Genomic DNA, 18273 nt, shown 5'->3' on the forward strand with positions numbered 1-18273 from the left:
ACTTATTCTTCTGTGAAGTTCATTATTCCACAAGATTTTTGATTAGTAAGTGCTTTTTTTGCTACTTTTTGAAATTCAATATCTCGGTAACATGAAGAGCTAGAGAGGCCAGTTTTGGCTCATTTTGTAGTATTTTTTTATCCTTTTTCTAATGGCGTTTTAGCGAAATCTATAAGAGTTCAAATAAAAAAGTTACAATCATTCAAAAATTGAAAAAATGCTCTTTTTGTAAAAAGTGCAATTTTGGCAATTTTTTGTTTTGCTCCAGGAGGTTTCCAATGCACAGGAAAGGGTATATTTATACCAAAGAACCTTAAATTAGGTGAAATAAGTACAAAAAAAGCACTTAAAAATTTTGAATTTTTCAAAAAAATTGAAAGTATGGGGGGGTATTAGGGGGTCTTTTTTACTGATTTTTGAAATTCAATATCTCGGTAATATGAAGAGCTAGAGAGGCCAGTTTTGGCTCATTTTGTAGTATTTTTTATCCTCTTTCTAATGGCGTTTTAGTGAAATCTATAAGAGCTCAAATAAAAAAGTTACAATCATTCAAAAATTGAAAAAATGCCATTTTTGCAAAAAGTGCAATTTTGGCAATTTTTTATTTTGCTCCAGGAGGGTTCCATTATCATGGCAAAAACAAATCACATAATGGATTTTTTCTCTTTTTTTTATTTACTTTGCATTTGATGTATTTGTGAGGATTTTTTTCTAATGGAATTTGTTCCAGCAATCGAGCAGTTCAACATGACCATAAGAAAATTCAATATGTAAGTACACTAAAAATGACTTATAAATATTAGCAACAACTATAAATATTTTTCCCCTACTAATTTCATTAATACACTATGCTGAACAGTATTTAAGTATATTGAGCTTTATTAACATAACTTAATTTATTACCAAAGCCGTGAAATAAATGCAAATTTATTAAAATCATGATTTTACCAAATTCTTTAGCAAATAATCAATAAACCCACGATTTTTTCTGTTTTGTATACTACATCCAAAATCATTTAAAACAGGCCTTTGGTCAAACCGAAACTATGTCAGAGGATGGCAAAGTGTAAGCAAGCATCCTGTGGTTTAAATACCTTTCAAGTAAACATCCTCTTATTTGTATGTGAGATTTTAATCTTTTCAATGCGTTTCTTGAAAACGCACAGGAACCGAACATTAGAAGTACCAGGAACTGAACGAAATTTCCGGATTAATTTCATGTTTGTTTCGCAAACTGAAAGTACAAGAGGAAAAACAGATTCGTGCGAAGGTGCCGTAGGCGATTCTTGCGATTATGAAAGTAAAGCCACGCCTAAGCTCCGTGAACTTACACCCAGTAACACACATTCCATGGATTGGCAACCTGTTTCTTTAATCATCGACTTGATATTCTTCTCGACGAAATATTCAACAGATTTAAAATGGGTTTGCGTTGAACGTGTTTTAAAGCCTTGAAGCTTATTTTTTTGTCAACTTTCTCCGGCTCTTAAGTGTGTTATAAGGTACATCGAGACAGGAAGTACATTTTAGTGTTAAATGAAAGGTCTCTAAACGGCAGTATCTAACATTTTACTGATAGAAATTGGGAAAATTGGAAAACGTCCTTCCTTCCTTCCTGAATCCCCTATCTAACTAGGGGAATATGGCTTTTGCTCCCATTATGGGGCAATTTGTTAAAAAAAAAACCTTTAAATGCTGAATAACACAATAACATTCTTACTATGAGTATACCTACAGTGTGTCCCAAAAGGTTAAATAGGAAAAGCTATTGAGAATCTAATTGTGACATGTGACAAGTAAAGTGGTCACATTCAAAACATTTACAACCTGTCAAGTTTTTAAAAATTTTGCTATTTGTCTAGGCAAATAGCAACCCAACATTCAAGTGAGTATCACTTTGTTATTTGCCAGCTATCCAGCTCTACATGGCAGGAAGGACCAAAATGGGGGACAAAGTGGTGTTTGTAAATGAAGGCCGTAAATTTCCGTATTACGCTTTTTTTTTGGTTGGTCCGTAGAGAAAATTAAATACACAATTCTACCATTGAATTGTTTGCAAGTTACACTTTTCTCCCTTGTTGTACAAATAATTTTGTTTGACAGCTGTCAAAGTGTCATACGTATAGTTAGTACACTTACAGTATATACACCGCCCTCTGTACAAGAAAGCCAAGAATGCCAAAAATTCCAATATGGCCGAAATAGTGGTTGACAGTTTGCATTTGTTTGTATTGTGAAAATTGAGTTTTTCGATGATTAAATTATTTTTTAAGGTTTAAAGTCAAGACTTGGGATTACTTGCCAAAGTAATTTTTGTTTGCTATTATATATTGTTGTTTATATGTTTATTGTTCTAGTGAAAGTGTAGTTTGTGATCATTTTATTGTGTTATAACTATTGTTATTGTTCCTTCATTGTTCTATAATTTGTTGTTGGTTTTTTAACTTAAATCCTATTGCCTCTACAATATGCCGTCTACTTGTTGTTTGCCAAATTGTAAAAGCAATTTGGTGAAAGGCCCAAAAGTGTCAGTCTTTTACTTTCCAAAAGACCCTGCTCGAATCCAACAGTGGTTGAAAGCTTTGAACTGGAATGATTTTACTCCAACACAATACTCAGTGGTAAGTACAATATGCTTTCTCATTCAGTAAACTTATTGCCTCTTACATACATAGGTATGTGAGTTACATTTTGAGGCCGCCTGCATTTTGAGAGCAACAAAGGTTTACTCTGAAGAAACAGGACAGCTTTTAGAAGTTCCATTGGCAAATTTACATTTTAAAAGAAAGGTCTTGGTAATAATATAAAACCCATTTACCAGTTTTGCTTACCTAGCTTCAAGGATTTTCAAATTTTCTTTGATTGAGCAGTTTTCACATTAGTTTGTTGTACTTTCCAGGACAAAAGGTTCTAACCAAACTTGCTTTGGCTGGACTTTATTGGGTATAAAAAGCCATATCTATACATATCTGGATCAGGAATAAAGCGTTTTTTGATTTTTCACTCACAACTTCTAATCAACTACACGAAAAAATAAAAAAACATATTTTCTACTGCATCTGCATAGGTTTGTGTACAAAACGAAAACCGCTAATGCCGCCATTAAAAGTGACATTCTAGGCTTTCTTGTACAGAGGGCGGTGGTATATAGGATCCGCCACGAAACTCTGCGTGCACGTCATAAACGATCATGACGTCATAGAGTATACAAAATGTTGTGGCATACACTGTATAATGTACAGGGTTGGTCCGTTTATTTAGACAGCTTATGGCTGCCTCTTGCAGATAGGAAAAAACTCACATATTAGTGGCATGCATAATGAAAGTGATCAGTATTCGAGTTGATGCTCCATCCAGTGGGCAGAGCAAATTTGACGTCACAATGACGTAGTTTAACAGGACAATATATTGACCAACTGTCAAATTACGTCATCGTGACGTTCGGTCCCTTAATGACGAAAAATATATCTTAGAAAAGCCTATAAATTACATTTAAACAGTTCGAAAAGCTGAAATTGTAAAAGCACGTCACGTGATCGTAACAATTTTGATTCAAAGCAAGCAACACTGTAAAGTTAGCTAAAACTGTAAAAGCATGTCACGTGATTGTAACAGTTTAAATTCGAAACTGGCAACACTGTACAGTTGAGTTGAGGCTTGTCAACAACAGTCACGTGACCAGGAAAATGTCATCTATAACTTTGAAAAGTATGTAAATTACATCTAATGGAAAAGCTGATATTGTAAAAATATGAAGGGCTAGAGAGGCGAGTTTTGGCTCATTTTGTACTATTTTTTATCCTCTTTCTAATGGCAATTTAGCTAAATTGATTGGAGTTCAAATAAAAAAATTACAACTTTTCAAAAATTGAACAAAAGAACGTTTTTGGTCAAAAGTGCAATTTTAACAATTTTTTTTTTTGCTCCAAAAGAGTTCCAATGCACAGCAAAGGACATATTTATATCAAAGAATCTTAATTTATATAAAATAAGTACAAAAAAAGCACTTTAAAATTTTTCATTTTTCAAAAAAATTGGAAGACTGGGGGGGTATTAGAGGGCTTTTTTTACTACTTTTTGAAATTCAATATCTCGGTAACATGGAGAGCTAGAGAGGTAATTTTTGGGCCATTTTGTAGTATTTTTTATTCTCTTTCTAATGGCGTTTTAGTAAAATCTATAAGAGTTCAAATAAAAAAGTTACAATCATTCAAAAATTGAAAAAAGTCCATTTTTGCAAAAAGTGCAATTTTGGCAATTTTTTATTTTCCTCCAGGAGGGTTCTAATGCACAGCAAAGGGCATATTTATACCAAAGAACCTTAATTTATATAAAATAAGTACAAAAAAAGCATTTTTAAATTTTTTATTTTTCAAAGAAATTGAAAGAATGGGGGGTATTAGGGGTCTTTTTTAATTCCTTTTTGAGATACAGTCTCGGCAACATGAAGAGCTAGAGAGGCGAGTTTTGGCTCATTTTGTAGTATATTTTATCCTCTTTCTAATGGCGTTTTAGTGAAATCTAAAAGAGTTTAAATAAAAAAGTTACAACCATTCAAAAAATGAAAAAATGACGTTTTTGGTCAAAAGTGCAATTTTAGCTAATTTTTTTTTTTTGCTACAAAAGGGTTCCAATGCACAGCAAAGGACATATTTATACCAAAGAACTTTAAATTGCGTGAAATAAGCGCAAAAAAATCACTTTTGCAAATTTTTAATTTTTGAAAAAATTGAAAGAATGGGGGAGTATTAGGGGTATTTTTTAACTACTTTTTGAGATACAGTATCTCGGTAACATGAAGAGCTAGAGAGGCGAGTTTTGGTTCATTTTGTAGTATTTTTTATCCTCTTTTTAATGGCAATTTAGCGAACTTGATTGGAGTTGAAATAAAAAAGTTACAACCTTTCAAAAATTCAAAAAAAATTACATTTTTGGTCAAAAGTGCAATTTTGCCAAAAGACATATTTATACCAAAGAACCTTAAATTAGGTGAAATAAGCGCAAAAAAATCACTTTAAAATTTTTCTTTTTGAAAAAAATTGAAAAAATGGGGGGGTATTAGGGTTTTTTTTAACTACTTTTTGAGATACAGTATCTCAGTAACATGAAAAGCTAGAGAGACGAATTTTGGCTCATTTTGTACTATTTTTTATCCTGTTTCTAATGGCAATTTACTGAAATTGATTGGAGTTCAAATAAAAAAGTTACCATACAAAAATTGAAAAAATGACATTTTTGGTCAAAAGTGCAAACACATGTCAACAACAGACACGTGATCTAGAAAATATCGAAATCATCCAAATCCATGACAACACTATAAAATCACAATCTTTAAATATCAATAATTCAACAGAAAATATACAGGGTGTTCCATCAAAAATTGATAAACCTTTTTCAACAAAACTTTGTATTAACAGTTATGCAAAAGTCGTCTCGTCAAAATATACGAACCAACCCTGTACATCTGATAACAGCAGTTTACCAGAACGCCTGCGTCACATGTGATTGGCTCGTAAAACTACCTTTCAATTGTTTAAACAAATTCCGTAGCTTTCACTCGTTTTTCGGAGTCATTGATCTTGCTAATTTATGTCTCTCTTTCTCTCCCACGATCTGCATAGGAATAGCACTTACATTCAGATGAGCAGTTCCATATATCAACCTGAAGAAGCTCTTGGAGATGAGTGTCTATGAAAACATTTAAGAAAACGGAAATTAATGTACTTTGCGTGGAACTTCCGGTTATATCGAAAGTACTGGCTCAAGGTTGTTATTTTAAATGTATAATGATGCTGAGGTAAAAGTTGCTATTTCAATGTCATCAAGAACAATGCCAGTAAAAACAAAATTGGCAAGGTAACTCGATAACAAAGTAATTAGTATATCAATTTTTATTTTACCCAAATATGAGTAGTTACACGTTAAATGCTCTTAAGAGAAAGTTACTTGAAAGTAGTAAAAAAAAACTTCAAATGGTTTTATTAATTTTTTTTACGTTTAAAAGGTATTTTCTTTCTCTTTCTGATGACATACTGTTGCAATTATTTTACATAACCATACAAATTCTGAAAAATATGTCCAAGATGTAGTGAGATGAGCGAGAAACCGAAGAATAGAATGGAGAGACCACGTGGATAGAATGCCAGATGAAGGGCTGGCAAAAATTGGGAAAGAGAAAAAACCAAATACATTTCGACCTCCTGGAGGACCACCTACAAGATGGTATGAAAGCTGGTCTTCAGCATCCCAACTGCTCCTGGCTAATCATTGATGAAAATTCAGAAGAAGAAGAAGAAGAAGATATAAATTCTGGTTTATTTCGTCAAAATTGCACCAGCAGTCGTCTTCAATTTTCTCATTAATAGATGAATCTTATGGAATTCATCCACATTGCACGAAATGAACAATTTCTTTTGTCCACGACCAACCAATAATGTACTAATATTCAGCGTGTTGACAGAAGCTAAATGAAGGTCATATAGCGTCAGAGTGATTAATGAAGAGGAATAATGATCATTATTCCCTCTCGACCTAAAGGTGGTTGCACACCAAGCATAAAACCTGGGATATGCGGTATTTCTTGCATGTAGACATCCACTTATGTCTTTGCAATTACTGCTAATTCAGAATACCATTTTCTTAACAAATACACCGCAATAACACAGTACAGGAGTTTGCCAAATCATTAGGTAAATTCCATAATTTATATTTGAAATATTTTTGGTGTATGACCGTCCTTAGTTCTGTGGTTTTTTAAGTTGACATTGACAACGTCAATGCCCTTGTGGTCGTAGGCGGCTGGTGTGCGCACCGTGGCCTTTGTCACATGCCACCATATAGTTATGTAAATAAATTGTTCACGTGATCCATTTTTTCCCAAATTCTGTCACTGACTTGTACACCGACGGCCATTCTAAACGCGATCCTAATCGTATCGAGTTTGACATTTCAGTTGTTATGGCGGATTTCAATTTTAATTTGGTAATATTATAAGAAATATTTGCTTTTTTCGCAGTAATTCTTGTTAAAAATGAGTTCGGATAGTGATACGGAACCAGGTTGCACTCCACCAGAAATTATACAGGCTGCCAAAACGACAAGTACAAATTTGCTACCAGAAAAATCGAAATCATTGTACTTGTCAACTTGCAAAAGTTTCATGGATTGGAGAAGTAGGTACTAAGCAGATTAATTCATTTTCTGAGAGAGTTTTATTGGTTTATTTCAATGAACTGTCCACGAAATACAAACCAGCTACATTGGGGACCACCTATTCTATGCTAAGGAGTACGCTAGACATCAACCACTCCATAAATATTGAAACTTATGCTAAACTACGAGCCTTACTGAAAAGGAAAAATCACGGATTTCAAGCGAAAAAAGCTGCTATTTTTACTCCAGAAGAAGTCAATAGATTTTTACATAATGCTGAAGACACAAAGTATCTTGCAATAAAGGTAAAACAAAAATATAAAAACCATCTCACTATTATTTATCCTTAAGTGTCTTGATTTAGGTTGCCCTTATAATGGGCATAATGGGTGCTTGCCGAGGACATGAACTTTATTCTATGAAACTTGCAGATGTAAACGATCCTGGTTCATCTTTGCTGGTTACCATACCACAAACGAAAACAGGCGTATCGAGAAAATTTATAATAACCGGCAAATTTTATGAAATTTGCAAAAAATATATTGATTTACGCGGAAGAGTTACCAAGTTAGATAGTTTATTTCTGTCGTATCAAAACGGAAAGTGTGCTGCACAGAAAATTGGAAAAAACAAATTTACGGCCATGGGTAGGAATATCGCATCCTTTTTACAATTACCTAATCCAGAAAAGTATTCTGGACATTCGTTTCGCCGTTCCTCTGCTACAATGCTTGTTGATGCAGGGGGGGATATAACTGCCCTGAAGAGACATGGCGGATGGAAAAGCTCGACTGTGGCCGAATCCTACATAGACGAATCAATGACTAATAAGGTTACCACTGCTGAAAAACTCAGTAACTCTATACAAGGCACCCAAAAGTTAGTTGAAAATATTCAAAATATTTCTACTGTTTCTACACATAATTTCGATATTAACCCGATACCTACTATAAACTTCAATAATTGCTTCAATGTTAATGTAACAATCGATAATTCTAAGTAATTTTCTGTTTATAAATTAAAATGTATCCCGACAAACCTTTTTTAGTATGTCCTTAATGTAGGTACTAGTTAGAAATTGTTAATTATATATTAGTATAACTTAATTTAGGTTAGTACACTTAAATCATATTTATTAGGTCAAAATTACATAATGAATATGATTTAGTGACTTTGCTGTTCCACTGTTGTTAATAAAAATTATTTGTATCAACAAGAAAATTTATTTTATTATGTTAAATCAACTAGCATGAGAAAGAAACAGTATCTACATAAAAGAGTATCAACTTCTAATTTCCCTGCACTTGGCATTAGTGGTAATGGACAGTGGTCGTGGACAAAGTATAGTATTATCCTCGTTTTTTATGGCCATTAATCCCACGGGAGATTTGCGTCCCTCGCCTGCGGCTCGTGACGTAAACATCCCCCTTAGGGATTAATGGCTATCATAAAAAGCTCGTTGAATAATATACTATTATTCAGAATTCAAGATTCCACTTAATTGATTATGGCATCTGTTAAATATTGCTTCATATTCTTTAATTTTCTATTATATCAATTCCAGTGTCTACAGACAGTGAACGCTTTAAAACACTTTTCGAATTAATTGTTTCAAGTTTCTTAACCGAGCTGATTGTGGAAGTACCCACCACAATCGCCTGGGACTAACTAGAACCGTTATAATTCAACTTCGAAGGATTGCGACAGAACTGTTAGCAGTTTCCTTATAAAAATGTGGGTAATCGTTAAAGATTGATCCTTCCGAAGATTGCGGTTATTTTTTTTCTGCCTGTCTGCATCGACCGTGCTAAAAAAAATCTATTACGTGATCGACAACTGCAATTTACCAACATTTCTATGAACAGCAAACCGTTTGGCATGGAATTTGCAATCAACTCGGTCGGCGACAGTTAGAGATGTCATCCTCGGTTAAGCGCTAATAGGTCTCCTTTACAAACGTGCGTAAAGTGACGATTTCCTGTACACGCTTTATAGTTAACAAAATGTGTGGAAAAGTAAATATTACATTCTGAATAGAAAACAATATCAGTTGACTCTACATTACAGTTTTAGAGTGTCTTGTCTATTTTTGTGGGTTTATGACAAATTAACAACTAAAAATTAAGATTTAAAGTGTTGATAAAAGTCACTTTAATTAGTAAAACTTTAACAATAAGTAGTGAAACACAAAAAAAATTAAATTAAAAGGCAAATTATTGTAAGTAAAGACAGTAGGAAAACTGGTTTGCATCTTTCATTTTCATTAGACTTACACAAATACGTTTCCAGATTTAATAGGGCTGAAACTGCTAATAAATTAAACAAAAATAAATAATTTAAAATAAAAATTGCTAAATAATATTTTCATCAAATTTTTGAAAAATAATGTCAAAGGCCCAATTAGTTTCACCCTAAGGAGTGAGATGGAAAACTAAAATTTTTCGAATTAGTAGAGGAAAACATGCTTTATTAATGCGCTAAGTAATAGATAAATAATTTGTTTTTGGCACATCTACAGGAGGGTTAAATATTTCGTTTCCTCCAGAGCAAAAACCACGAATATCATTACGGTTCAAATTTGCTTGAAATAAATCACTTTTTAATGGGTTTTGCAATAAGAACTGAGAATAGTTTGAAGCAAAAATGAACCAAAATAACTTCTTTGTTGCTAAGAAAATAAGCAATTTTATCAAAGAGAATTTTCATGTTTTTGACGCATCTGCAGAAGGTTCAAATATTTCATTTTCTCCAGGTCCCAAAATGTTTTAAGTACACCAAAAACAACATATATCATTATGGCTCAAATTTGCTTGAAATACGCCACTATCAATTGGTTTTGCCATAAGAACTGAAAATAGTTTGACGCAGAAATAGACCTAAATGACACTTTCTAAGACACTATGCATTTTTTCAGAGGTTTTTCAGGTTTTTGAAGGTTAACTAACCTAACCTAACCTAACCTAACCCAACCTAACTTAACCTAACCTAATCTAATCTCACCTAACCTAACCTAATACTTTCACCTCCGGATATACTTATTTTTCGGATAACTTCTTAAAAAGCACTAAAATCGTGAAAAAAAAGCAAAATTATTTTCCACAAAAAAGTACAAAACTTTTTCAGAGTTGCCAAACTTTTTTTTGTATTAAAAACTTTTGTTGAATTTTTTGAACTACTTTAGGAGCATTTGGATGGTTTTTGGACAGTTCAAGGAGCATATTGAAGGTTCAGGAATGCTTTAGAGGCATTTGGAAATTCTTAGACTATTCTAGAATTTTTTGGAAGCTTCTAGACTGTTTTGATATCTTTTGGGAGCTGCTAGACTAGTTGAAAAGCATTTGGAAAATTTTAGACCGTTTTGGAAGGCTTTTGACTGCTAAACAAATTAAGAAACTAAGCAATTTTATCAAAGAGAATTTTCATGTTTTTGACGCATCTGCGGAAGGTTCAAATATTTCATTTTCTCCAGGTCCCGAAATGTTTTAAGTACACCAAAAACAACATATATCATTATGGGTCAAATTTGCTTGAAATACGCCACTATCAATGGGTTTTGCCATAAGAACTGAAATTAGTTTGACGCAGAAATAGACCTAAATGACACTTTCTAAGACACTATGCATTTTTTCAGAGGTTTTTCAGGTTTTTGAAGGTTAACTAACCTAACCTAACCTAACCTAACGTAAACTAACCTAACCTAACCTAACCTAACCTAACCTAACCCAACTTAACTTAACCTAACCTAACCTAATACTTTCACCTCCGGATATACTTATTTTTCGGATAACTTCTTAAAAAGCACTAAAATCGTGAAAAAAAGCAAAATTATTTTCCACAAAAAAGTACAAAACTTTTTCAGAGTTGCCAAACTTTTTTTTGTATTAAAAACTTTTGTTGAATTTTTTGAACTACTTTAGGAGCATTTGGATGGTTTTTGGACAGTTCAAAGAGCATATTAAAGGTTCAGGAATGCTTTAGAGGCATTTGGAAATTCTTAGACTATTCTAGAATTTTTTGGAAGCTTCTAGACTGTTTTGATATCTTTTGGGAGCTGCTAGACTAGTTGAAAAGCATTTGGAAAATTTTAGACCGTTTTGGAAGGCTTTTGACTGCTAAACAAATTAAGAAACTAAGCAATTTTATCAAAGAGAATTTTCATGTTTTTGACGCATCTGCGGAAGGTTCAAATATTTCATTTTCTCCAGGTCCCGAAATGTTTTAAGTACACCAAAAACAACATATATCATTATGGGTCAAATTTGCTTGAAATACGCCACTATCAATGGGTTTTGCCATAAGAACTGAAATTAGTTTGACGCAGAAATAGACCTAAATGACACTTTCTAAGACACTATGCATTTTTTCAGAGGTTTTTCAAGTTTTTGAAAGTTAATTAACCTAACCTAACCTAACCTAACGTAAACTAACCTAACCTAACCTAACCTAACCTAACCTAACCCAACTTAACTTAACCTAACCTAACCTAATACTTTCACCTCCGGATATACTTATTTTTCGGATAACTTCTTAAAAAGCACTAAAATCGTGAAAAAAAGCAAAATTATTTTCCACAAAAAAGTACAAAACTTTTTCAGAGTTGCCAAATTTTTTTTTGTATTAAAAACTTTTGTTGAATTTTTTGAACTACTTCAGGAGCATTTGGATGGTTTTTGGACAGTTCAAAGAGCATATTGAAAGTTCAGGAATGCTTTAGAAGCATTTGAAAATTCTTAGACTATTCTAGAATTTTTTGGAAGCTTCTAGACTGTTTTGATAACTTTTGGAAGCTTTTAAACTGCTCTAAAAGCATACGGAAACTTTTAGACTGTCTTGAAATGTTTTGAAAGCTTCTAGACTTTTGGAGAGCAGCAAGCATTTTGGAGATTCTGTAGTATTTTACAATCTTTTTAGACTAGTTTAGGAGCATTTGGAAGGTTTCTGAAGAGTTTAAAAAGCATTGAAGGTTTTGGACTGCTTTTAAAGCATTTGAAAACTTATGAAAGCTTTTAAACTGCTTTAGAAGCTTTTAGATTTTTTTAGAGTTTCTACTGATAATTTTAAAAGCATATTTGGAAGCTTCTAGGCTGTTTTGTAAGCTATTGCAAAGCATTTTGGAGCTTCTACAGTGTTTTGGAATGTTTTTACATTTTTTTAGACTACTTCAGGAGCATTTGAAAATTATTTGGTCAGTTTAAATCAATAAATTGTTACTTACCCATTTTGCAACAAATAATTAGTATGTTCTTGTCTCTCTGAAGCCTTCAATATCTCAATATAGCTATTGCAATTGTAAATTAACCTATACAAAGTAAAACCCAAGGTAAAACCATTCAAAAAATAGCAGCAAATAAGCACAAAAAACAAAATTAGGCACAAAAGGAAGGAAAAAGCAAAAAAAGTATGAAAAAATCTGTCAAATGACTTGTTTTTGCTTAAATCGTTCATATTAGAATATGTCAAAGGTTGGTTGCTTTTATTATTTACAAAAAGCAAACTTCTTAGAAATCCGGACTCTAGAAATGATAGAACTGACCAATAGTGGCGTCTGATTTCACTGTTTCTATAGAAACTATCTTTGGAATAAAATTATCCTGAACTGAAAATACCGGCCATTAAAAGGTTTAAATATTTCATTTCCTGCAAAAACACTGATTTGGTGAGGTTTATTCTTTGTTTAAGAATAACTTCAATTTTAGAAACGTTTTCTTAACCTAAAAACCTGGTTTGTTTATTAATTTTGTAGTTAAAAATCAGAGAATTTAGGTACTTATACGGTCAATCTTCGTACAGTAATTAATACAATTTTAAAATAAAAAATACAACAAAAACAAGTACAGATGGTAATTAGAATCTAAACACTAAATTCTCTCGGTTGGTAAAGCTGTTTTCATTGACTTTGACTTAAAAGCTTGATTCAGTTTGATTTTGGTAAGTAAACCGCTATTACGTAACAGTTTTTTGTCTAGATTTACTTACCAATTATCAGAATACTGAAGGAAAATCAATTGTCTTGTTATTGACCTCAAAAAAAATGTACCAACGGAAAAACAGAAAGTCAGCAAGCTTGCGGACGACCTATCACGATATTTGATTGAACCACTGTAACCACATTTAAGAGTTATCCGCCTTAAATAAAAATAAAGAACGTCAAGGTTATTGGTTACGTTTCGTGTGTTATTACTTAAGTGAAATTAGCGAATTTCCTAAAAAAGTTTTTGATCAAAACACCGCAATTTTGCGATATTTTGTCCAGTATGTCACTAGGCTAAGCGAAGCGTCTGTAACCTCGAATCCATCCAGCACGAACTTTGTTTACGGCCAATAAGTACCGCTAGATTCTTCAGAAGCAAACAGGATGACTGGCTATAGGTTAATAGCATTTTGCAGTTCGAGATAGACGAAACGAGAGTGAAATTATTATTTGTACTGCTTGAAAACAGGGTCAAATCGATCTAATTTTGACTGATATTATAGAAGTTTGAGTGAATATGTTAGACGCAACTAGAATGTTTCTAAAATTTGACTGACATGTTATTTATAGTGTCTTCTATTGTGTTTTACAATGTTTTAACAAGATTGTTGATCACTCAGTTTGAAGAAAAGAAATTTCTTTTCAAGCGGTCTAAAATAAGCCTATTGTGTACCTGTACTGCCGGCGTAGAAGGGCTATTTCATATCCTAGGTTGTAAAAAAATTATGTCCAGAACTTGATCCAGGCTAAAAACGTTGCATTTAGAAAAAAGCAGATGAAATTAATGCAACACTTACTAGGCTTTGATTGGCTTGGCTCTGCAATACAACCCTTTCATGTTCTTATTCTGAAATACAGTTTTCCTGAAGGTGTCAGGGCTAAATTTGTGATCAAATTCAAAATATAAACAATAAACAAACGGACTGACACAAAAAGACAAAAACTGATTGACACAACACGGCTAATACGATCACGAAGCTATTTCCAAAGTTGTCTAACAGAGGGCGTATCATGGCTGTCTAGCGTCATCTGTCGATTACGGTTACGCGCTCCGAATTTACACAGAACGCGGTTCTTGAAAATAGGCTTTCAAAAATGTTATCGGCCATTTGCTTGATATTTTTTCAGTATATTATGTATTATATATGTATATTTACCAGTCCGAATTAATCGGTTAACCTGGCTAGGAAACGATACACATCGTATGTTTACCTTATTACGCTTTCACTGTGTCATCTGTCAAAAATCGTGATGTCCATGGCACACTAATTCAAAATTCAAACACCTTGTACTAAATACTTGTATTGTCAAATAAAGTTTCAGTGAAGCCGTAAAGAGACCTAAATCGCCGAAATGAGTGATAGTGATAAAATAAGTTGTACACCACCTGCTTTAGCAGCAATAGCGTCAAATACGCTAAATAATTTGATTCCTGGCAGGTCCCGCGAAATGTATGAACGAGCGTACAATAAATTCACCACTTGGGCCAGAGAACACCAAGCGGACAATTTTACCGAAAATGTTGTATTGGCCTATTTTGCCCATTTAAGTAAATCATTGAAGAGTTCGACAATGTGGGCGCAATATTCCATGCTTAAAGCTGAGCTAAATATTAAAGACAGTAAGCATTTTTAAAGCGAAAAAGTGAAAACTATGCAGCTAAAAAGTATAAAACTTTCACCAAGAACCAAGTAGACACTTTTTTAACAGAAGCACCTGACAAAAAGTATTTAGCCATGAAGGTAAGATCCGAAACAAAAATGAGTTCATAATTTTTTTTAATACCTATATTCAACATTTTTAGGTTGTTTTAATATACGGCATATCAGGGGCATGTCGATGTAATGAACTGGTAAACTTGAGAATTCAAGATATTGAATACATGGAAAAATTAATTCTGGTTAAAATTCCAACATTTTTTACAATTGTTGGAGAATTTTACATAAATATTGGTAAAAAATACTTGTCTCTTCGTCCAGATGTTATTGATACAGATCGTTTTTGCATTAAATATCAAAATGGAGTTTGCCACAGAGTTGTAATGGGTATTCACAAAATCTCAAGTATTCCCAAGGAAATAGCGTTGTTTTTGAAATTGGCTGATATCAAAGAATATACTGGTCACTGCCTTCGCCGAACCTCTGCAACTCTTCTTGTAGATATTGGTGGAGACATTTGCTCATTGAAAAGACACGGTGGTTGGAGGTCTACAACTGTAGCAGAAGGCTACATTGACGATTCTTTAAGAAATAAAAATCACACAGCAATGAAAATTCTGGATGTAAATGATTGTAATTTAATACCAATGGAGAACAATACCACAGATGATATCAGAGAACCAGTAATTTCAACAAACCCACAACAACAACCTACTTTAAATGTAGACCATGAAGTAAAGGGGCAGGAATTTCATTTATGGCAGAATTGTAAATTTGAAAATTGCACATTTAAACTGACGGTTCATAGTTCGAATACCGACAAAGAAAATGTGTAGATGATTAGTTACATTTTCCTATTAATTGATATTTTAATTTATGTTAATTGTGTTGTGAATATAAAAAGTTTGTAATGCAAGGAATAAAGCAAACAAACATGAAAAATCAGTGGTTTATTGTGCCTAATGAAAAAGTTGAATTTATAAGATTGTGCTAAAATGATTGACCAAATTATGTATGCTAGTATTATCCTAACTAGCCAACAAAATACACCCTGTATACATGCTGCTTGAAAAAAAAAATAGTTTATTGAGTTGTACTGGTTGACATTTTCTAAATTATAATATTCATTCAAACCATTAGAGAATGCCTCGTAATCAGTAATATTCAGGTATACATACTTGCTTTTACTTTTCAATGATAAGGACACTTGAACGAATAATATTATATTAATGACACCTGAGAAATTTGTTTTAAATTTTACGTTTTAGAGTAGAGCAATTAAATTTTTGTTGTTATCAGTTTCTCTGTAAATGTTGTTCTTTTCGAGATATTGACTAATAGATGGAAACTTTCAATAAACGGTTAAAGAAAGAGTTTAAATGAAAACGTCTACATTGGTGGATTTACATTGCAAATTCCAATATTGAATGGGCATTATCTCGAAAACGACCAAATTTAGTGGTGGATATAGTCATGATAACTGGTCTTATCGTACTCTTTTTCTCATTTTTATAGTTTTTACATTACTTTTAATAGTATTTTTTAATTATTATGTCTTACAATCTATTATTTGTAACAAATGCTAATAATCTACAACAAAACTAACATCATATGTTAGTTACATTCATAACTAACTATTTGCACCAAACTACTAAAACTAAATGATGGTTGAATGGCCCCTAGATTTTCAGCAATAGCACAAAAATTGATGTTTAAATTATTATTTGCCTTTTTAGGAGTAAGAGAATCTGCCGGTTAATTTCCTAATCAATTCTCACGAAAAAAAACTTCTTTCAAAGAAGTAAACCTACTTTCTCTCCAGAAATAGTAAAATCAGCCAAGCATTAAAAGTCTCAAGCCTTCAAATCGCACACTCATAAAGCCAACCACAATATGCGCAAATATTTGCTGTGCAGTTGTTGAAGCAGAATTTAAATGATTTCAGTGATCTGTGAAACGACGTTTGTTCTATGTTTAATTGTTGACCCAGAAAAAGTAGCTAAGATGCCTTGGCTAACTCATTTGATTAGGAAATGGCGCCTTCGTTCGCAACATGTGAATTCTAAAGTTACCACAACTTTTTGTATGCAAAAATCTTATGCAACATGCGAATAATAGATAGATATTCAAATTATTACGTGTTTTAAATAAAAACAAACACTTTTGTTTGACCAATGTAACTGCAGATTGTAAGTACAAAACTGCCCTAATATTTTGTTAAAATAACATTTTACCGGTAGGATTTATGCACATTTGCTGTTATCCTTATCTAATCAACTATTGACTTTATCTGAAGGTTTTGAAGAATTTACTTTTTAATATACCGGGTGGATCAAAACTATTATTTGCAATACTTTCCATATTTAATGTTTGTAACTACAAGGATTTGGAACTATAAGCTGGCCAGCAAATAGTCCCAACCTAATACCATTGGACACGTTTTTATGGGGATGCCTTAAAGACAAACTAGCTATGGAGCTCAACCTTAGTGCAGAAAAAATTTGGGAGATAATATTGCGAGAAGGAGAAGCTCTCAATAACGAGAATAATCATTTTGTTCAAGTCAAACGGTGCATGGTACCAAAAATGTGTATAGATGGTAAAAGTTGCATCCCATCAAGGTGCATAACCTGAAACGTTCCTGAGATATTGAGCAAAAACGCTCAACGTCACGTGATAGCCCCTTTCATTAGCTTTCTTTTGTTATACGGTGGTTTTATACAGTGTGTTTCAAATAAGCGAGTTATGGACGATTTTCTGGAAAAGTGCACGGAAATTTAGTCTAAACTAGGAATTTTTGGACCTACTATACTAACGGCGATCATTTTGGATTTTGCTCAATCCAAGTGATTTTTTAACTAATTTCAAACTGGGCAATACAATTCTTTTGAAAATAAAAATTATCTGAAAAAACTCAGAAAGTATCACCAATGAAATTTCTTGACAATTTTAGTTTTTAATTTTTCAACGTCAAACAGAGTATAGTACCAAAAAAGTGTACAGAAGGTAAAAGTTGCACCCCATCAAGGTGCATTTGTAAACATTTCAGACCTCTAACCTGAAACGTTCCTGAGATATTGAGAAAAAACTGCAAAAAACGAGAGTCAACTTTGACGCCCTCTAGCGGCTAAACGGGGCAACTTAGCTTTGCCCAGTCAACGTCACGTGCTAGCCACATTCATTAGCTCTCTTTTGTTATACAGTGGTTTTATACAGGGTGTTTCAAATAAGCGAGTTATGGACGATTTCCTGGTAAAATGCACCAACATTTTGCTCAAATTGAGATGTTGATGAGATGCAAAAACAATTGAATATCGATACAAACATTTTACATTAAGTAGGCTTAGAATTTGACGTGGACTCCAAAAATGGATTAAAAAATTGGTCATCCTATTTGAAAAATTATAAGTTTGGTTTGTTGCTCAATTTTGGGACACACTGTATACTGATGGATTATCTAGAAATAAAGTAGACGCAAAAATCTACAAGATT

At 32.8% G+C, this 18273-nt stretch overlaps 2 protein-coding genes across 2 annotated transcripts in view; one reads left to right on the forward strand and one right to left on the reverse strand.

The window, feature by feature from the left end:
- LOC145727842 (uncharacterized) overlaps positions 1-18273 on the reverse strand; it is a 95634-nt gene that overhangs the window by 30632 nt on the left and 46729 nt on the right.
- LOC145732043 (uncharacterized) lies at positions 14204-15723 on the forward strand. Its single transcript, XM_081984069.1, has 2 exons — positions 14204-14865; positions 14928-15723. Exons 1-2 carry the CDS (start codon positions 14860-14862, stop codon positions 15615-15617), a joined length of 696 nt encoding a protein of 231 aa, XP_081840195.1. The 5' UTR covers positions 14204-14859; the 3' UTR covers positions 15618-15723.

The sequence above is a fragment of the Ips typographus genome, linkage group LG1, assembly GCF_016097725.1.
Source record: "Ips typographus isolate SLU linkage group LG1, UJ_Ityp_2.0, whole genome shotgun sequence".
Lineage (NCBI taxonomy): Eukaryota > Metazoa > Arthropoda > Insecta > Coleoptera > Curculionidae > Ips > Ips typographus.